General features: G+C 39.7%; 1 protein-coding gene across 1 annotated transcript; it reads left to right on the forward strand.

Annotated features, from left to right (window-relative positions):
* Position 1: 1 nt before the first annotated feature.
* On the forward strand, positions 2 to 20,918 carry SLC38A2 (solute carrier family 38 member 2). The gene is made up of 16 exons (XM_075014029.1): positions 2 to 307; positions 1,469 to 1,708; positions 2,048 to 2,132; positions 2,299 to 2,414; positions 7,229 to 7,302; positions 7,393 to 7,485; positions 7,663 to 7,744; positions 10,356 to 10,438; positions 12,034 to 12,092; positions 12,224 to 12,400; positions 13,468 to 13,547; positions 13,659 to 13,759; positions 14,655 to 14,779; positions 15,361 to 15,505; positions 15,632 to 15,729; positions 17,288 to 20,918. The coding sequence occupies exons 2-16, from the start codon at positions 1,596 to 1,598 to the stop codon at positions 17,384 to 17,386; spliced, it is 1,530 nt and encodes a 509-aa protein (XP_074870130.1). The 5' UTR covers positions 2 to 307; positions 1,469 to 1,595; the 3' UTR covers positions 17,387 to 20,918.
* The last annotated feature ends 1,146 nt before the right edge of the window (positions 20,919 to 22,064 follow it).

Genomic DNA, 22,064 nt, shown 5'->3' on the forward strand with positions numbered 1-22,064 from the left:
GGCGGCCCCAAATCAGGGAGGTGCCTCGCCCTGTTCTACCCCCGCCGCGGCGCCGCATTCCAGTCTCAAAAGCGGAGCCGTCCCGGAGCAGGCGCCCAGACGCGAGTGAGAGCCCGGTGCTGCCGCAGCCGCGCCGAAACCGCCCGAGCCTGTGCCGCTGGCTTCTGAACGACGCTGTGGTACTTTGACGTGTACTTCTGTGCTTCGCAGCGAAGGGACGTGGTGCTTTCGGCCAAGGGCGGAGACGGATCTCGGCGGGCTGAGGATTTTCGAGGGGACAACCGCGCCGGTTTTCGGCTCCGCTGAGGTACGGTACTGCGCGGCTGGGGCGGGGCGGTCGGTGCCTTTAGTGAAGGGCCATGGTCTGTTTCGGAAACGCTGGTAAAAACCGTGCGAGGGATACTGTGTGCGGAAGAGGGAGGCAGGACGCACGTAAAATCCCACCGCAGCTGCCGATTCCGCCGGAGGTAACACAAAAAGCCCCACGCGACTGGTGCAGTCTTGTGACTGTATTTGCATGTTTTCCCCATTTACGTTGTAGGGATCGGGTGCCCCAGGAGGGGTGGGGGAGTGGAGAAGGGAGGTGGAATAGAAATACGGGAGGGGAAGATTAATTAAGAGTGAGTGTTGAATAGTAACAGAGGTGGCCGAGTTAGTCTGTACTCTAGCAAAACAAAGCAGCAGAAATGTAGCACTTTAAAGACTAACCAAATGATTTGTTTGGTGATGAGCTTTTGTGGGTTGGACCTAGTTCTTCAGATGCTTGTGAATGTGACAATCGCTCCGGGGTGTTGCATCAGTTCCCTTTTCTGAGACAGTAGTGGTTGGGGTGGAGGTATATCTTTTTCATGGATACAGTACGCTTACGTGTGTGATGAAATGCATAAGGGTAACATTCCCTTATAATGAAAATCAGTATTTGTTGTTCGTTATGAATCTTGATGTGATTATTAGAGTTGTTACATGGGAATATGATTGGTTTCCATTTAAGTTATGTAGAACGAGCTGATATGATCTGCAAGTATGTCTCTTCTACCACAAAAGCTTATGCTCTAAAATATCTGTTAATCTATACAGTGCTACAGGACTGTCCGTTGGTTTTGTGGATGCAGACTAATCGGGGTACTCCTGATACTATTACTGGTAGCTTGCACATATGATTTTGATTACATTCTTTTGATTTGGTTTTTGTGCATGAAACACACGTCTCGGGAAGCCCAGCATACTTATAATCTGGCACAGCCTTTGCCATGCAGATTGCATAGGGTGTGTGGTTGGGTGTTGAAGATTTATCTTTGTTCTCGGTATCAATATCTTGTACTTTTCCTCTCCGCCCCTCCTCCACTGGTACTTTTCCACTCGCCTGGCTGGCGATGAATCAGCCCCAGAGCAGCAGCAAGCAGAAGCTCTTCACGTGACCCTGTAGATCGACCACTGCAGTATTGACGTTTCCTTTTTACCTTCGCAGGCAAGGCAAGTCCAGCTTCCAAGGACAAAAGAGGGAGCTCAGCAGAAGCTGCCACTGAGGGACGGGTCATCAGGCCAAATATTCTCTACTTTAGTTGATATTGGGAGAAGCTAACCAAATTCCCATCATGACCAAAGCAGAAATGAGCAAGTTTAACATCTCTCCAGATAAAGACAGCAGTAGCTATAGCTCCAACAGCAATGACTTCAGTTATCTATATCCAACCAAAACACCTAAGAGGTAAGTGATTTTTTTTTAATTTCTTTTAATTTTGTTTCTAGTTTTTAATTATCTGTACAACATTTTAAAGGGGTGAAGCATGTTATGTTTAATAAAGTACTCTACTGTTTTAAAAGTCTTTGTTAGGTCTTAATGTTTGTCTAGTACAAATAGGCTATATAGTATATAGCAGATTGAATATACGCAAATTTATATTTATTATGCAGATAAAAGATTGTTTAGTCTTGTTGGAGATGGGATAAAATGTAGGAACCACGGACTAGTTTAAAGGCCATTTAATGTAAAACTTGTTCATTTTTACAATTTAAATATGGATTTTTATTTTTTTTTTCCTTATAGGTCTTGTATAGACGGGGATCCAGAAAATCAAAATTGTCTACTTGAATCTAATATTGGAAAGAAGAAGTATGTCCATGAATATGAGGTGAGTAGGCACTAATGAAAGCAAACAAATTATTTATTGTGATATTTGTAAAACATCACATATTTAATCTTAAAAACTGGAAAAACTGTATTTAAGTTCAGATCTATAAATCATGAATAATTCACTGATGCTCTATTAATTATTAGCTTTTCCTTCCCTTATGCAGCATCAAGGTACTACTTCCTTTGGAATGTCAGCCTTTAATCTGAGCAATGTTATTATGGGTAGTGGCATCCTTGGACTTTCTTATGCCATGGCAAACACTGGAATTATTCTCTATGTGTAAGTATGTTTTAGTTAATAAAAAAGGCTTTTGTGCCTTGTGTCTGTTAGTAGTCAGTATTAGGAGTCCCCAGTATAGTTGTGTAGCTGTGTTGGTCCCAGGATATTGGAGAGGCGAGGTAGGTGAGGCAATGTATTTTATTGAACCAACTTCTGCTAGTGAGAGAGACAAGCTTCTGAGCCACACAGAGCTGTTCTTCAGTCTGGAAGTCATCCCACCCACCTTGCCCTTAATATTAGTGTTAAATCTTAGACCTAAGTCAAAGACAGAGCTCTTGCTTGCTTCGCTAGAGACAGAACTGCACTTCAGGGTTTAGTGATGATTGTTTTCAATTTAATGTACTTGTAGCTAGTATAGTAATTGTGGTGGTTTCTGAAAAGTGTGGAGAATTTTCAGTGTTCAGAAAAAAAGTGGAAAACTTAGCTATTAACCTACAGGCAAATTTTAAAGTAGACTTTTTATTAGTTAAAGCCAATTTTCTTTTAAAAAATGGAATTTTAAAATTACATGACATAGATTGAAGGGCCATGTCTACGTGGGCAGCTTCTGTTGACAAAACTGAGCTTTTGTCAACAAAACTTGCCAAGCATTTACATGGTTAAAGCGCTCTGTGGAGAGTTTGTTGACAAAACTTAGCTGTTCAGCCAGCGGCATTAAACCTCTCCCTGGTCTGGTATAGCGCCCTCTCTCTACAGTGTTTTGTGAGTGTAGTGCCCATATGGACACTTCTGCCAACAGAGGGCTTCCGGTTCCCCAGGCAGCCCTCTTCACAGACCTTCCAGTCAGCTGCTCTTTCGAGGGAGGGAAGGGCAGTCTGGCTGCTCTCTGTCAACAGACTGACTTGTTCGTTCGTTCTTTCTTTCTGCTTTTGTGTGTAGACGCCATCTGTTGACAGAAGTTTTGCTGAGGTTTCTCTGTTGACAGACGCTGCTTTTGTAGACATAGCTAAGGAACGAGGTGCATTTTTGAAGGACTCAATCCTGTTTTTTCTTTCTTATTTCATATTCCTTAGAAGAAATCAGGGCCCTACTGAAGGCAATAAAAGTTTTGCCATTGGTTTTCATGGAACCAAGACGTCATCTGTTGGTTTTCAGTGGGAGTTGTGAGTGCCCACAGAATGTAGGATTAAATCCCAGGGAGAATGGTAATTGGGAGGAAAATGTAGGTGAGGGTGGATATGAACTGATTTAATTGGTTTGTTTATTAATATCTTACACATTGGGTCTGGTCTGAACTTTTGCCAACCTAACCCTATCGGTGAGGGATATGATTTACCCTCTCTCCATGCTTCTCTTTGCAACTGACGTAGCTATGTCAGTAAAAGCCCTAATGTAGATGCAGTGTTATGAGGAAAAACAATTTTTCTGATTTGGTTTATTCCATTCAGGGAATTTGTTTAAGGTATACCAGCAAAAGAGCTATCTTGCCAGCATCATCTCTGTTACAGGGTTTTGTTTGCCTGTCGAAACAGGTACTAGTATATCTATGGCAGCAAACTCTTTCTAATGTAGGGAAGGCTTTAGTAAAAGTTTTTGGAAATGGCATGAGAATATTATCTCTGTAACTACTCAGAGTAAAAGACAATAATAACAAAGCACAATAACAGAGAAAGCTCTTAAGGTTGCACTAATGCCAACAGCCTTGCAGAAGTAAGGGTGGTGTGCCTTACCTCGGCCTTTGGAGCTGGACAACCAGACAGTGGTGACTGCTGGTTAGGTGCCCAGGAGCAGTGGAGATGTAAGAGCAGAAGTGTCATAGTATGCCACTCTTACTTCTGTGCTGCCATTGGCAGTAGCATTGCCTTCAGAGGTAGGTGGCAGCGTATGTACTTGGGAGAAAAGAGAGCAAAACGATTACAGACGCAAAGGGGGATGCAACCATATGTTTTGAGGACCACTGACCTAGGTGAACCTGTAATAAGGTGGGTGCACAACTGCTTGAAAACTGGTATTCAGTGAGCAGTTATTCGTAGTTAACAGTCCTGCTGAAAAGGTGTGGTAGAGTGGAGCTCCACATAAATCTGTCTGACATCGTTTCATTCCTGGATAATTTGGCAAAAATGAAATGGAGAGTACACTTACAAAGAGGGTGGGTGACTTTAAGCTGGGAAGGCTTGCAAATTGCTTTGGAGGATAGGCTTAGAATTCAAAATTAACTTATCCAGTTTATCTGAAATAAATAGTATGAAGTTCAACAAAGACTGATACCACTAGGAAGGAATAATCAGTTGCGGAAAAACAAAATGGGGAAGAACTACAGAAGAGAATTGGGAGTTACTGACTCATATTTAGTGTGTGATTGTTTACCTTTTTTTACAACACTATTACATTACAATCTTCGATTGTGTAGAGGTGTTGTTATAAACCAGTATGAGAATTCCTTCCACCTTACTCAGCACTGATCAGTACTCCATTGGAGGCCTTAGTCGATTTGTGGACACTACATTTTGGAAAAGGTTGTGGGCAAATTGGGGAAAGTCCAGAGGAGAGCAACAATAATGATTAAAGGTGTAGAAAACATGACTTACGTTTTAAGAGAGGGAAAAAAATGCTTTGTTTGGAGAAGAGAACACTGAGGAGTGAGGGCATAGTAACAATTTCCAAGTACCTAAAAGATGGTTATAAAGAGAAGGTTGATAAAAGGAGAATAATTTATCTGCTGAGGCCAGTATAAGAAGTAATGGGCTTAAATTGCATCAAGGGAGATTTAGGTTAGATTTAGGAGTTAGTGAAGACAAAAAAAAAAAAAAAAAGTAGGTGAGAAGAAGCAAGTCAAAGTCAGTGCATTATACTATTAAAAATTTTTTTTAAAACACAGCAGACCATTTAGTAATCAGGTGCAACAGTGGTTTGATAAAGCTTTTTATCTCTAGCTTCTTCATTCAGCTGTATTGCTACTAAACTAAGGCTATGATAGCTAGCTTACATAATATCACACAATTAAGTGTGTTTAGTGGCCTAGATACAGGAAAGCACATGTTGCAGTTAAGTTACTGAGATGTTAATGAGAGTGTAAAATCTTTTAATGTCTGATTGGTTCATCTCTGGCCCATGTTGGTAATTTTTAACATAGGATGATTATTACATGGTCTCATTTCAATTCCTACTGGAGAGTTGTTCTCATAGGCTAAGGCTACACTACAGTTTCTATTTTGAGATACTGTTGTATCCCAAAATAGAAACTGCACAGCTAAATGCCGCATTCGAAACAGCCCCATATGGTATTTTTGTTCCCAGTAACCCTAGTCATATGAGGATTACTGGGATGCCCAAAATAGCTGCTTATTTCAAACCACAGTGCAGTGTAGCTTGCACCAGATTCAAAATAACATGCAATTTGTGCTCAGCAAGTTGCTTAAGTTATTTCACTCTAGAGCTACAGTGTAGCTCTAGCCCTAGTGTGTGGTTGATAGTTTCAGCATAGAAGATACACGGTAAATGAACATGCAGACTAAATTGTCTTGTTACTCTCGTAAAGTAGTCATTCTGAGTTAAGTATGAAGTGAAATAAACACTATATTCCATAAGCTCATCACTACTGCTTCTAGGTGGATTTAGTCATTACCTTCAATCATTACCTTTTGCAATCATTAAAATTTACGTGTGTGTGTAATACACAGTGTATTTTGTAGTACATTGATGGAGCTGTGTGGAGATTCTTGTTTCGCCCATATGTATGATTGGACCTCCTGTCCTACATCTCTTACTTTGACAAGCGCTAAAACCCATACAGAAAATGAAAAAAAAACAAACTGGGAATGAGGACTTGTTAAACTGAGCATTGTTGTTTGAGCAGCTATAGTCTGAGGACTGTTCTTTTGAAGCAAAAATACTTGTACTAGTGTAAGGAAGGGTAGCTTTTTTTTTTTTTTTTTTTTGTTTGCTACAGCTTATGACAGTGGTGTTCTTCAGCTGCAAAGGACTGTTCAGCTGAGGAAGCATTATGATTTTGATTCTTTGTGAAGTTTTATTTTTATAGGTCTAAAAAGATTTTTGGTAAACAGAATAATAGTAACAGAAAGGATATGAAAAGTAGGTAACTTCTGGGAGCCATTAATGGTCTCTGTTTAAGCACAGGTGAAACAACAGTAAATGTTGAACAAAGAAAACTAACCTGTATGCATATGTTTCAAAGTATATGATTTCAAAACAAATTTTACGGAGTCACCAGCTCTCAGCATTTTCAAATTGTCAGTCTGTTTTCAGCAGTCGATTAACTGTCTTTGTGTCTTGGTTTACACAAAAACATAACATAAACTGCAAGATGATTTTGTTTCAGAATATAACAGATTTTCTCAGCCGGTCACGAAGTACGTCCTTCACAAGTCTACTGTTTCAAAGATGAGATAGCTGTGATGTAATTATCCAAGAATGCAAGGGGGGAAAAAAGTAAAAATAGGAAAAAAATAGCTGTTGCAGTGATAACAAATAATGTTCTTTGATATTGATGTGTTTGTTAGGTCTGATTCCCATTTGCGCTTACTCATCTGCATCACTCTGATAGCGTGAAGGGTCCTTAAAGTGCATGTAAACGTTGTTTAATCCCACTTCAGCTGTTTTTAGTATAAATGAGAATAGTGCTTGTTGACAAAATAACGAAAGCAGGTAGATGTACCTTGTATGGATTTAGGTCTGGTGTCCTTTCATAAGGACTAAGGCTGACTAAGTCAGCCTTTTCAAGGTAGCAGTATTGGTTTTTATGTTCTATCTTAAATCTTTCCTATTCAAATAGTGCACTTAATTTATATAGGTAAACTGACTAAATCAAGGCTGTCTAAACATTTTGGCTTTTGGTTTTTTGTTTCCCCTCCTAGGATTCTCTTGGTGGTTGTGTCAATATTCTCTTTGTATTCAGTTCATCTCCTCCTAAAGACTGCCAATGAAGGAGGTATGCTAAATTCTTACTATTGTACAAATAATTATTAAGTATATACTTTTATTTATAAAATGCACTTTTGATTTTCTTTTGTATATTTAGGTTCCCTCTTATATGAACAGCTAGGAATGAAGGCATTTGGTTTGCCTGGAAAATTTGCAGCTTCTGGATCAATTACAGTGCAGAATGTTGGAGGTGAGAGTTTTGAAATCTAATTACTATAGATTGTAATGCCAGTTAGTAAATATTTTCTAGTCTTGGACTTTTTCACTTATTTTTATTAATTGGCAAGGAAAATTATGGAACAAGTTTTGACTCCTGTATTCTATCATCTGTGTTTGTAAAGATCTATCTAATGTTATTTACCTACAGCTATGTCAAGCTACCTCTACATAGTGAAATATGAGTTGCCATTGGTCATCCAAGCATTTATGAACATTGAAGAGAACACAGGGTAAGTGATAGAACTCTTCTTCATCAGAGAAACTGCCGATAGAAACAAAAAAGGGACAACATGCACATTTTTATCTGACAGTCTCCTTTGTTACATCTTAATGTAGCTTCTTAAAGATAGGGTGGTGGTAAGTTCCTGTAAGCTATTCTGTAACCCTGGAGTAGTCCATTTGACATGGATCTAGCACAGGCAGGTGGAAAATAACTTTTGATTTGGGTGGGGGGGAGGCACCCGGTGTGGGGTCTGGGACTGAGGTGCAGAAAGGAGCTTGGGGTAAGGGATTAGGGTGCCAAGGGAGGGGAGTGTCTGGGAGGGAGTTTGGGTGCAGAGAGGCAGTTGTGGTATGGGAAAGGGGACTGGTGTGTAGGGTCTGTGAGGGGGCATAAGGTTTGAGTTATGTTGGGTAGAGGGAGCAGGAGTGAGGGGGAGAGGATTGCAGGGAGGAAGGTGTTGGGATGCTTGAGGCAAGCTGTGGCTGGGAGACTTAGCTAGGCAGGTCCTGGCCAGGTGCCCAGTGGGTTTCTTAGGCAAACTCCATTCCAGCCCCACCATGGCAGGGGCCATCTGCTTTATGAATAGCCAGGAGCCTGAGGGGAGGAGGAGTGCTTCAAACAGGAAGACTCCATTGGCCAAAACCAGCCAGCTGGAGTTGTGCTGGGGCAAGGGCAGCGCCTGAGCCTTCTTCCCCCGCCTCCTCTCAGGCTGCCAACTGCTCAAAGACAAACAGGGTCCGGCAGATGCTTTTAGGTGCTGTGAATCCAGAGTGACTGACTGTTAGTTAACCCAGGTTTACATCGGTTTTCAGAATTTAACCCTCAATAGTCAAATCAGTGAACTCTTTGAGCAAATAAACATAATGAAGCTTGTTTGCTCATTCAAATAATAAAGCTGATTTTTTTTAAAAAAATCTTGTGACTAGACTAGTACTTTGGTTTGAAAATGTCAAGTAGTACTATTTTCACTATTAATGGTGGAATAAAGGCTATGCTATTACACAGATTGTCTTAGGAACATAGGATTAGGCTAGAAGTCAAGTGTCTTCCCACAGTTGAATATCCATGACTAAGTTTGCCCTGTACTTCCACTTTAAACTGGTGTGAGAATGGAGTTTTTACCCCACCACCTGTCTTAGAGGAAGATGATACCCTACTAATGTTTTCAGTATACCTCACCAATGAGTGATTACTTTTGCTTATGGGAAGAAATTAAAAAACGCAGGCTGTGGTTACACTAGTGAGGTTTGCAGGCAAAACAGCAGCTTTGTTGACGAAACTAGTGGAGCATTCACGCACAAAATGGGATTTGTTGACCGTCTCTCCACCAAAGTAGGCACCTTTGCCGACAACCCTCTGCCTCTCCCAGATGAGGAAGAGTGCTTTTGTTGACAGATTCTGTTGACAAAAAAGCTGTGTGGACACTCTGGGGGTACTTGTCCCAACAGACAGGGGCAGCTGTGCATCTGGGTGCCTGTTTGCTGAGACATTAGCTGGGCAGTCCAGCTGCTCTATCAACAGTAGATGGCTTTTGATCTGCTTTGGTGTGTGGCCACACTGTGTCTCCAGAAGTTTTGTCAGGAATTCTCTTCCAACAGCGACTTTTGTCAACAGCACTGTAGTGTGGGTGTAGCTACAGGAAGGGATTCAGGGGAAGAAAATAGAGCTCTAAGATATTTTCCCTTGTGGTAAATATCTTCCCTTGTTTTAAAGCGGTTGTGATGGGCCAGATTTGCACCTGTGGAACAGAGAATGAGCTCTTCCCTCTGTCACTGGTGGTGGGCAGAAGGCCAAGGCCAGCTATGCAGAAGCCTTGAGCATGCGCTGCAGCTCTGGATCTCAGTCTTTCCCTTAGCATCCTGGCAGCATACAGTAGAGCCCCATTACCAGAGATTTTCTTGGTCTTTCGAAGCCTCTGGTAAGGGTAATTTCTATGTTAGATGGGGCACGTTGAAAAAGAAAATGCAGCTTCAGTGTTAAGGGCATGGGAACATGAAAGACAAAGGCCCAGATTCATAAAGGTACTTAGGCAGCTGCCTCTCATTAGGTAGGATTCAGGGACCTACGTACCTTTTGAATTTGAGCAGTATGCACTTTTATTTTTACCAGCCCCTTATTCACCTGACCAACCAGTTTGTCTGTCTCCTGTTACATTTTTGCAATGATCATACGTATGCTTAGCTATCTTAGCAGAAGGCACTCAAAAACAGATATTTCAGAAGAGGATCTCCCCTCAGCATAGAGTAGGGAGGCAAAGTTCTCTTGGTGATGTGGTGATCCTTCCTGACCTGGATTCTGTCTGTAGTACAGCTGAATTAACTTCCAGCATTTAAACATATTTCTCCATTTATCAGGTTAAAAATTGTCAAGAAAACTTCAGTATCCCCTTTATACACTCAAAGTAGTGTGGTGAGGTTTCATGGGACAGACCCACTTCAGATCATCTGTCATCATCTCTCTGTCACACTTTACACACTGTTTTGTGAAATTTAGTTCAAAATAGTTTTATTCATGGTATTGTGACTGGATATTTTATTTCCAAATCTCAGCGTGTTTTAGAAACAGATATATTTGAGAATTAACTTTATAGCCATCGTATTGTTTTGTTTTTCTTACAGAGAATGGTATCTTAATGGTGACTGGTTGGTTGTACTGGTATCTATAGTGGTCATTCTTCCTTTGTCATTGCTGAAAAATTTAGGTAAGTGACTGTTCATTTAAAGTAAATGGAACCACAGGGTTGATTGGCTGTTAGCATGTGATAGCCCCGATTATGGGAGTTGCTGCCACATCACTGATATTTTGTCAGGTGGATGCTAGAAGAACTGTGCAAATGATCTCAGTCCCTAAGCTGAAGAAGAGCAAGTCTCTTTTTTAAGAAATAAATGAGGACTATAGAGCATTTGTAGAGTGTAAGGGGAAAATAGAGTGGGTAGAGGACAGTTGGGAAGTTTGCAGTTCATTTGTCTTTCTCTGTGATCTTGTCAGATTCACCGGTTTATACAGGATATATTACCCTGTGTACATAAATATACATTTTAGCAAATGGAAGGTAGTGGGTTGTCTTGATATTTTTGGGGATGAATGAAACCATTGGATAGCCTCAGGGCTTATCTGCACCAGTACTTCCCAACTTTTTTCATCTCATAGCACATTTTCAAGATCCCAAACTCTTTTTTCATGGCACATCAAAATTTTAAAAAAGCCTAAAATATTGCAAGAAATAGCTCTTATTTCAAAATGAAACATACAAGTACTACAATATAAACGAAAACAATATTTGACTTGACATTTTCGACTAGAATCTTAATGTGAAATGTGAGCTTTGTTTAATGAACATAACTCTTCAATATTCATCTCAGTGCTGGAAAGAGCTATGTGGAGCTCCTGATCGACACTTTTTTAAAAACATGATCTCTTCTCATTTTTTGTAAATGATAATGAGGAGAAATAAAGTTTACAAAGATAAGGTTTTTTTCAGACATGGTAGTAGAGCAATTATTGCTTGATTTGAAATCAGTAGGTATTCATTTCTCACTTACAGGCAAAATTGATCCAAGGGGATCTCTCATATTTGAGTTCAAAGGCATGATCATTCTTGACACCCAAAAATTCTTCCTTTTCCTTCAAAGAGAAATTCATCTTTTTTTTTTTTTGAAGATGATACAAAAAGATTTCAAAATTCAACTGCTACATTCCAGATGATCTGAAATAATGCCCGAGATTGTCCTGAAGCAAATTCAAATGTTTGGGTTTTTTTTTTTTAGTGGGAATAGCCTTTCAGCTTGGTCTGAGCTAGAACCTTGCTTGAACATCTGCCTATGACTTTTTGGAGAAATGGATTAATTTCAGTGTACAGACCCTTTCTATTGCTGTTACGAGTGTTTATTCTGTGGCAGTGCAGCAGCACAGCTGCAGCAGTGACTGTCCAGGCAGTATAAGAATAACTAAGAGTGACCACATTGTAAAACAGTGATTTTAATGGGCATCATAGCATCAGTGGATTAACAGTTGATGGGTTATTGCTGATGAACTGCTGTATCCACCAACTGAATTACTAATTCCAGTGACAACAGCTGCCTCTTAATGGTCCAGATAGCTGAAATTTAAAGTACCATGTAATTTGAACTAGAATTGTTTGCGTTTGGAAGGAGGGGCAAAACTTTGAGTGAAAACCAGCATTGAAACACTTGTAAATTACTAAACTTTGTGAATTAGCAAATAACTATATGGGGAAATAAAAAAAAAAAAAAAAAGCCTGTCTGTAATTAAAACGTTTCTCTTTCTTGATTACAGGATATTTAGGCTATACAAGTGGCCTTTCCTTAATGTGCATGGTCTTCTTCCTTGTTGTTGTAAGTATATAATTTCCCTGTAGATTTACAGTACTTGTAATGGTGTAGTTCAAGTGAGATTTCATCATTTTGAAGAACTGTATCATATTGTATATGTTAAATATGACAGTGTGGTATTATGATATTTTTAGGTAATTTGCAAGAAGTTCCAAATCCCTTGTCCTTTGGAATTGGAGAATGACATGGTGAACATAACTGTGAATGGCACATTGGCACACTTGGCAAAAGCCATACCTCTGCATGGAACAGCAGAAAACACGACTAATGATGAAATGTGCAGGCCAAAATATTTTGTCTTCAACTCACAGGTAAGCTACAACATGTGGACTGCATTACCATTGTTAAAAAGAAAGGGAATGAGAGCATATGTTATGTGGAAATATTGTCATTTCTGTTTCTTACATAATTACCAAACCTAATATTTTTGGAGGCTTGTTAACCATTTATGACCCAATCCTGAAAGGCACTGTGCATGCCCTGCAAATGGAGGCTTCCTTAACTTTTATTAAGTTCAAGAGGCTATGAGGGTTTTCTGTAGGGATGTAAAATCCCATTTAATTAGTTAATGGTTAAACATTAAAAGTTCACCCATCTGGGCAGCCAGAGAGGCTGCTCCAGACCAATTGGACTGTAGAAGCCTTCCACCCACAGCACTCTCAGACTGAGCCATTGCGTCCAAGAATGGCTCCAGACTCGCTGGGGCTCCTTCAGCCCCCACAATAAGCTTCATCTGTTTTAGGGTGTGGCTTACTGATTAACAGTTACCATCCCTAGCTTCCAGCCTCCCTTGGGAAGCAGTCAGCACTTCTTGTAAGGCCCCAATTCAGCAAAGCACTGAAGCACATGTTTAACTTTGAACATGGGAGTAATCCCATTTAAATTCTACAAAATACATACTTACCAGGTTTAAGTTGTACTGGTGCAAACCTCACCAGTAAATGGGTTTTGCATGGTGTAGTTATAATGATTTAAAAAAAAAAATCTCCATTGACTCAGTAGGCTTTACTCACATAAAGACTCCATTGATGGAAAATGTCACAAGGGTGGACTTGTGTGAGTAAAATTTTTCAAAATCAGGCTATGAAGATTGAATCTAACAAGGTGTTGGGCACCTCTTGGGAGATGCAAAGTGCATTCAACTACCATGGGCTTAAGTGGAGCTTGAGGATTTGCATTATTGGGTCCTTTAACAAAAAAAGAATAGCTGAGTTTTTTGTTTTTTGTTTTTTTTTTAAACAGAAAATTGAGACTAACTAGACTTCCAATGGAAATCTGAATACAAAACACAAAGTATAAACTTACCGATGAATTCTGTGCAAAGATAAATTTGAGCTATTCATCAAGAAGTTTATAAACCATGTTTTATGTTTTTCAGACTGTCTATGCCATACCAATCCTAACATTTTCTTTTGTCTGCCATCCTGCTATTCTTCCTATTTATGAAGAACTGAAAGGGTAAATGTACAGATTACATATAATTTTACTGTTCAAAAAGAAGGAAGTAATATATTATGACTAACTGTGGTTTTTGTTTTTTTTTTTTCTGGCTTGTTTCTTTTTTAATAGCCGAAGCCGTAGAAGAATGATGAACGTGTCCAATATTTCATTTTTTGCCATGTTTATAATGTACTTACTGGCTGCTCTCTTCGGATACATGACATTTTATGGTAACGATTGTCTCTTCTGTTTTCTTTTAAATGAAACGTGTCTAAAATTTCAAAATATAGCTTCTGGCTTATAAAGCATATTAGCATTTACTAATTATTTTTATACATTCACACACAAAGGGGACTTCTGGCTAAAATTAAGGACTGGAAGTCAGGCTATTTTGGTGCTTTTGACACAGTTTTTGTGTTATTCTTGACCTGTTCTGTGCCTAAGTTTTTCTCTCTCAGTAAAGTGGATATACTGCATCCAGTAATTGCGGCTTATAAAATTCATTTATATTTTTAAAGTGCTTTGAGTCCAACACTGAAGTTACTATGTAAGGGCCACTACACAAGTGAGTTTGATTCTGAACCTTAGAATGTTGAAGAAGGGGAATGAGCTTTCTCACTAGTCCCTATAATTTTCTTTACAAATCTCCTATAGCTGCATGTTGTTGCATTTTTTTTCGTTTGTGCTCTCCCTGTATTGGTTTTCATTTCTAAAACCAAAGGATTAAGTTCTGCTGTGTAGCTTCAATTATTGTAAGGATTCTACGCTTGTATGACTGAGAATAGAATTTTGCTCTGGAAATTTGCTGTGGTGTTGCCATAGTCTTTTAATCCAAAAGTTAAAAAACTATGTAAAGTCAGTGAGTAACAGAAAGAAAGAAGAACTTGGCCCCCACTGGAGTATATGTGCAAGTAAAATGAATAGTGCTTGGCCCTATGCCTCTTCCTGTTCCAAAAGCTCACACCACAACATGCTCAGCACCAAATGAGATTTTAATTGTTTAAATTTGTGGAGGAGCTGGACTGGTCAGAAGTGGCTAGGGATATTATCCTTCGCTTACATCTTCCTACAGTCTTGTGAAGTGTGTGGTGTTAAAGATTGATTAAAATGCCATTTTCTTTATAGGAAATGTTGAACCAGAATTGCTTCATACTTACTCTGTAGTCCTGGGGGCTGATGTTGTTATTCTCATTGTTCGTCTGGCTGTACTTATGGCTGTAACCCTAACGGTACCTGTAGTTATCTTCCCAGTAAGTAATCTCTCTCTGTTATCAGTCTGCATATCTGTCACAGACAGTAATGCCTTACTCTCGTGCTGTGGACTAATTTTACTATTAAATCAACTAGAGAAGTCCAGCTTGCTAACTTTAAAAAAAAAAAAAACAACTAACTTTTATATGACAAGTCTGCATGTTTGGTCTTTACTCATTTAACTGAATCAGAATAAATGAAATCAATGCTAGGCATCATTTTAAAAAGTAAAACACTTCTACATAGAACACTTACTCTTTATTCTTGTCGTTTTGGGTATTATACCTGTTTCTTAGTCCCCTTACCAATTTGTTTATAAGAATTTTTATTTTTGTTTTTCACTCTCCCTTGTTGAGTTTACCACCTTAAAGAACGGTCAAACGCACAAAGTAAAGTGCGAAACAGAAGCTTTTTTCTCTCTAACGTCCTTCTATTTTACTAATCCCAGTTGGTAATGTTTTACTAATCTCAACTGTTTTTGCAACACTTAAAATATTGTCAGATAGAGATGCAGTTAAGATGACAGTGTCTTTTTAAGGGTTTTGGTAATTCTTACTAATGTCCTCATTTTTTATTACAGATCCGTAGTTCAGTTACACAGCTGTTCTGTGCAGACAAGGAGTTCAGTTGGATACGTCACAGTTTTATTACAATCTTTGTTTTGGCATTTACCAATATTCTCGTAATATTTGTTCCTTCAATTCGAGATATATTTGGATTCATTGGTAAGTGGTGTGGGTTTTTTTTTTTTTTTTTTTATTCAGGGATTTTGTATTCATTTTTCAAAATCAGAGCAATGTGTTCAAAAGATTTATCAATGCTTATTTTGGAAAACTTTTTTTTAAATATAGGTTCATCTGCTGCTGCTATGCTGATCTTTATACTTCCTTCTGCTTTCTATATCAAACTTGTGAAGAAAGAACCTATGAAATCAGTGCAGAAGATTGGGGTATGTATAGAACAGTACATTTGTTAACATGCTTACATCATTGACTGGGTCAGAGCAAGAGGTTTTTTTTAGTTGTTTTTTTTTTTTCTTTATAATCTAAGGATTTCAGAATTCCTGTGGTCTTTGATAAGCTAGCAATAAAGAATAGTTTCCACTGTTCTAAAAGGCAGTGGTTTTGTGGGCAATTGTAACTGAAGAGAGAGCCACTGGGATTTTATTTCTGCAGACTTGCCCATGTGGTCTCTCCACTTGTCCCCACCAACTCCAGGAGTGGCAACCAGGATTTCATCCTAAACATTAAATTGTCAGTGAAAATTAAGCAGTGGTGGAATCAAAATCATTCTACAGGTTCAGCCTCCCTGGTCTGGCACTCTTGAGATCTGCTGCCTCCCCCACCCCCTCTCCCCACAGGCCTCCAGACCCTGCTCTTGGAAAGCCATGGATGACAGCAGGGAGGGGAGCCCAACTTCCACCCCTCCCCAGCCACGGCTTCCCAGGACCATGACTTTCTACCCAGGCCGTGTCCTCCCACCCAGCCCCAGCAATGAGCTGCCACTCCCTGGCCTGGGGATTTCTGTGAATCCCTGTTGTGGCTTCCCCTGGCCATGGCATCCTGCCTGGCTTGAGCAGTGTGCTGCCATTCCGCCACCTGGGCTGCTAGCTTCCCAGCCCAGGCCACTCCTCCTCCCTGCTACTGCTCCTGACCTGGGCTCCAGGGCTGCTGTGGGCCACTCACCCCGCCCACATCCCCTGCCACCAGACCAGTTGTGGCTGCCCTCCTGCGCTCCCCCCATTGGTCTAGCTGGCCCCCCTCTTCCCAGCCCCAGGACACTCTCTTCCTGGAAGATCCATGGTCCTGCTGGACAAGAGTGTCAGATTTAGGCATTTTTAACCCGTAATTCCATACAACTATTGCACCATTGCTGTTTTAAAGTAGTGTGACTAGAAAGGCAGCACATTTTCTCTGTTTTATTATGTATAATATAAATTTAGGGAAAATACCTGGTCTGTGTTTAGCTGAGTGTATGGAACAGATCATCTATTTTGTACTGAAACTGCTGTTTGATATTCTGTAAGCATAGTGGCCTCTTTCAGATAATTCTTCAAAACCTGCTTACAGCTACTCTTTCAGAACTGACCTCCCCCTGATTATTTATTTGTGCTTTGTTGCTTGATGTTGCTCCTTCCAAACTTAAACATTCAGGTTCATATTCCTAATTTGTCAAGCTGGGCATAGCTCTGCTCTGTTGAAATCAGTGGAGCATTGCCAGTTTGCACCAGCTGAGGATGCAGCCTGCTGTATTACAAATGAATCTATTACTTCATTTCTAAAAGGAACCATTGAATGTGAATATAATCAAAGGTTATCTCATTATCATTTGTTGTAACTCTTTTTTGTTCTTTTTATTAGTCATTGAGTAAGTAGTGTTCCTTGGCTAGTTTAAATCTTAAATGGCTCAGGGCAGGCACTTACTTGCATGTTTATTCTGTGTATACCTCAGTAGCTGAAGAAGAAAATAAAATAACTGAAGTGAATTTCTATATTTTCTCTTTCCAGGCTATACTTTTTCTGTTGAGTGGCACACTTGTGATGACTGGAAGTATGACCTTGATTATTATAGATTGGATCCATAACTATGCATCTGGTGGACATTAACTGTCATGATTTAATCTCAAATACTTCAGTGTTCACACAAATATCTACTGAGAAAGAGAAAATCACATATGTTTGCAGTTTTGCTTCCTTTCAAATGCAGATTCTTCAATGCTGGTTCTTCTGAGTGTAGAATAAGTGAACTCTTGAAAAGAAACTATTCTGCATGATGCAAATCGATATTAACATCAAACCACCTGAGTTTCTGGCTGAGGGAAGTGACAATTTTATTCCATTCCAGAGAATGGACAGAACTCTTCTGTAGAATTTTATCAAGCCATGTTTTGGCTTTCATCATTGTTACTTGGGTATTTTTATTATTTTACTTGAATGTGCCTAATAGAACCATTTGATGTGAAAAATAGCTCTTGAATACTTTGCTGTAAAATATATAACCAGTGAGAGAGAGGCAAAACACTATTATGTATCAAAATTCTTATGAAGTTCAAAAGCGCATTTTGAATTAAGAAACGTTTTTATTTAAAGAAACGGGTATCTCCCAGTGTCACTGAACCTGTGCAAACATTTAATTTGCATTCTATAATGGTTTGCCCTTTTCTGAGGGCATAATTAGAAGAAGTATTTGTTGGGCCTTCAGAAGTATTATACATTAAACAAATTATGCTGACTTACAAATCTGAGTAGATCTGAACTCCTAAGGCTATGTCGAACAAGAGGGTTTTTCTGGCAAAATTATGCTTTTGTCAGGAAAACCTGCAGAGTGTCTACAGTTTGTCAACAAAACTAGGCACATCTGCTGGCAGCATTATACCTCTCTGTGGTCAGGTATGACGCCTGTCTCGACAATTCATTGTCAACAAAACAGCCATGTAGACACTCCGGGGCCCTTTTGTCAACAGTCAGGGCTTCTGGTCCACTGGGCAGTCCTGTTTGCAGAGCTTCAGGTCAGCCACTCTGAGAGGGGGCCAGGCTGTCTGGCTGCTCTCTATCAACAGAGCAGCTTGCTCTTTTATTCTGCTTTTATGTGTACACTCAATCTGTCAACAGAAATTTTGCTGGGAAATCCCTTGAGACAGTCGCTTCTATGAACAGATGCATCTCCATGTAGATGGAGCCTCACCAAAAGTGTGTTTTCTTTTTGTTTGTTTGTTTTTTCCCCCTCTCCCCCCTACTAAAATTCAATTACTCCAAAATTAAACCCAAAATTTAAGTTGTTGATATCCCAGTCATTGTACCTAATCAACTACAAATAGATATGTTTAAAATCATTAAAAATGGCAGTTTGATTCAAATATTAATGCTTTTAACACTGTTAAGGCATCAAAATGGATGATTGAAAAACTTTTATATAGTGACGAGTTTGTAAACATCTTGAGATTTCAACAAAGCAATTGGGTAAAACTAGGAGGTTATTTGTTCGGTTGCAGCTATCTACCAAATTACATTGGGTCATTAATGTCATTGATATACAAAACTCTCTGACATTAATGAGGAGTTCTGCTTAATGATAGCATGTGGCCCATTGTCAGTTATGTTTGGTATTTTTGGCCAGCCTTTCTTGAATGTGCTGCAGCATAAAAAAAGAGGTCCTGCTATAGTTCATTAATTGTACAGTGGTTTTCACAAACTACAGTATTTGTCAATTTATCATCCACTGTTGGATTTTGAATTACTTGACTTATTCTTGTTCCTATTTTGTCCATGTTGAAAGTCTAGCGTACAAGCTGTAACAGTGTGTTGTGCTTAGTGCAAGTTCTTTTTCATATAGAAAACTGGGATTCCTCAGGCAGTTGATATTGCACAGTAGTTTAAACAAAACAAAATCCCTGAATTGAACAGTCATCTTGTTTGCTTCAGAAATCAGACTTTGTTTTGTTTGAGCCTTAACTAGCAAGCTACTCAACCAGATACTGTACGATTATCCCAGGTTGAAGAAAAATGGTAGCTGTCTAAAGAGCACGTGACTTGTCAACAGGCTTTCAAACATCACTATGGGTGGGTGCAGTATGATAACCTAGATTGAGGTAATGAAACACCACAGTACTTCATCCAGTATGTCAGATGTAATGTGTTAAACATCTGATTTACAAAATTCCAGTTAGTATTTGGGTCAGAGTAAAGAAATAATGGCATGGAATGAAGAACACTGAAACTTTTGTCTCAAAACAATTGCTATTTGGCAGGTAATGCCTGTCTTTTCCACCTTCTTTAAATCTATGACATTATTAAAGACTTTTGTTTCATACTTCTGACTACAGCTACTAGTCACCACATCTTCAACAAACATGTAATGAACAGCTGGATTTCTCTGATCTCACTAGTTTGATTAGTGCAGTGGTACTCACCTTTCAGTGAGCACTTTGAACTGATCACTGCTTTTTCTTACTGGGACTCAGGAAGAGAAAGTGGAATTCAGATCAAAAGCTCGTTCCTGATATATGGGGAAGAGTGCTGGACAAATGTTTTTACTTGTGGTGCATAGCTGCATATGCCTCAGTGTAAATAACAAATTTATTCTGCACATGGATGGAAAAAATTAGAGGGTGCATTGGTGAGTAGAGGAAGAAGAGACCACTTTTCCACCACCAGAGAGGAAAAATGAACTTCTCTCTTTGCAACTGCAAAAGAGGGCAAGGGATAAGTGGCAAAAATGTTGTATGATAGCATTTCATTTTGTTGAATTAATATGTGTCCGTAAATTAACACAGTAATGTCTGGATATTACAGTGTGAGCCAGTTCTCTGAAGCTCCATTTGATGACTAAGTAGCTCTTCAGCTGTTAAACTTGTGTACCTGGGATTCTCTGGTCCTGGAAGACCCAGGCTCCTGCTGGACAAGAGAATATGAATCTATTGCAAACCTGTCAGTGTGGTACCTGAATAACAAACCAGTGGAGATGAGCAGCTTCTGTATTAAACCACTGTATTTGTCACCTTGTTTTTATGTTGCTGTCTTCCATGATATTTCAGTTACAACTGTAATGTTATTTATAGAACATTAATCCATGAAAACTAAACCTATTTTACAATATTTATGATCATTAATGTACATAAATTGTATGTGTATATATAATGTAAATATTGTATATAATACAGGTTTGGGAGTTTGGGTATGTGTATATATTCCTCTGACTATTAATAATATGTCTTGTCTGTGTAACAACTGTCAAAGGAGTTTCTTCACAGAAAAATGTTATGCTTACAAAAATGGAAATAATGTTACACACAAGATATGTAAGAACAAACTGACATGAAAAAATTATTTATTACAAGTGTATATGTTGCAATGGAGAGGACTTTTAGGGGGTCAATAAAGAGGTATAGATCAGGTACAGCTTTTTTTCATACCTTTTAACATGGCTACTACAGTTTCCCAAATGCAGTGATTAACAATTTGTACAATCTAGTATATTGTAGAACACCTGTAACAGATGTCTTTGTATATAATGTGTATATATCTGCTATATTGTTAGATGTCAGCAATTCAGCTACAGTTGCTGACAAAGAGTGCTGCACAGTTTCAATGAAACATTGTATTTGTTTTAACTGGATTAAAAATAAATAGTCCTTAGTAATTTTGTGGGGCTTTTGAGGTGGGGGATGAAGAGGTGAAGGAATTGCTTTTCAGTTAATAGTAGGGGGCCCTAGGGTCTCCTTTTGAACCTTCACAATCATGAAGAGTGAAGGCTGAAATCAACACCTACCTTCCTTGGCTCCAGGAGGTGGGGCTTTAAGAAAAACAGCACTATAACCTTCCTCCTGTGCCATATCAGCTCAAGAAGTTCAGTATGCTGTCCACCACAGACTTTCATTCTATAAAATGGACCACTGCCTTTTGAGGACCCCTAATGACCAGAGATCTGTGTTGTGCCCTACTATTTGTCCCCACTTCCAGGCCCCTTAACTCACAGACTTGGCACATGAAACATTGCCTTCTGAAGGTCCTATGTACTGAGTGCTGACATGCTAAGCATAGTCACTCTCTTTGAAGAGGCACTCCCCAGCCCTGCTTCCAAGGGCTAGGTCATAGGTCAAAATCGCTCAGGCAAAAAAACTTTCTCCTAGTAATGGTCTCTTGTAGTAGCAGCTCCTGGTACTCAACAAAATTTATTTCTCTCAAATACAGCTGCCTTCTGATTCTTGCCTAGGGCCAAGTCCTATCTGTCAATGTCTCAAGCAGCAGCCTCCTTTTCTATTGAGGTGATCCATATCGTTGATCATGGGCAAAAAGTTATATGGGATTGTGATTTACAGGCATAAAGAATATTGCTTGGCCCAGCTCCATCAAAGTCTGGAGCTAAGTCTCTCCCACAGCCTGCCCTCAGTGCTCCCCCAGTTCCACCCCTTTGAATGTCACAGCCCTGCCTGCTGGCCCATGTGAGTAGGAAGCTCCTTATGTGCTGATCCTGGACTTGACAACAGCACACACAAACCCCAACCCCCTGCCAGAGGCAGCAGGAATATACCAATAGCGGTAAGCAGTGAGTTGCCCAATCTCTTTGCACTGTTGGGTGTAGGGGAGGAGCCCTGTGGCATTGAAAGTCATGCAGGGTGGCAGATGGGGCAGGGGGTTGCACAGAACCAATACTCTCTCCACCCACCCTCCTGCTTCCAGATTCCCTCCTAGAGCCTCTATCCCTCACTCAGTCTTGCACCCCATCCTCTGTCCCAGGGCAGAGTCCACCCAAAGTCCCCCAACCCCAGAGATGCCCACTGCAACC

This window comes from Carettochelys insculpta, chromosome 1 (genome assembly GCF_033958435.1).
Source record: "Carettochelys insculpta isolate YL-2023 chromosome 1, ASM3395843v1, whole genome shotgun sequence".
NCBI lineage: Eukaryota > Metazoa > Chordata > Testudines > Carettochelyidae > Carettochelys > Carettochelys insculpta.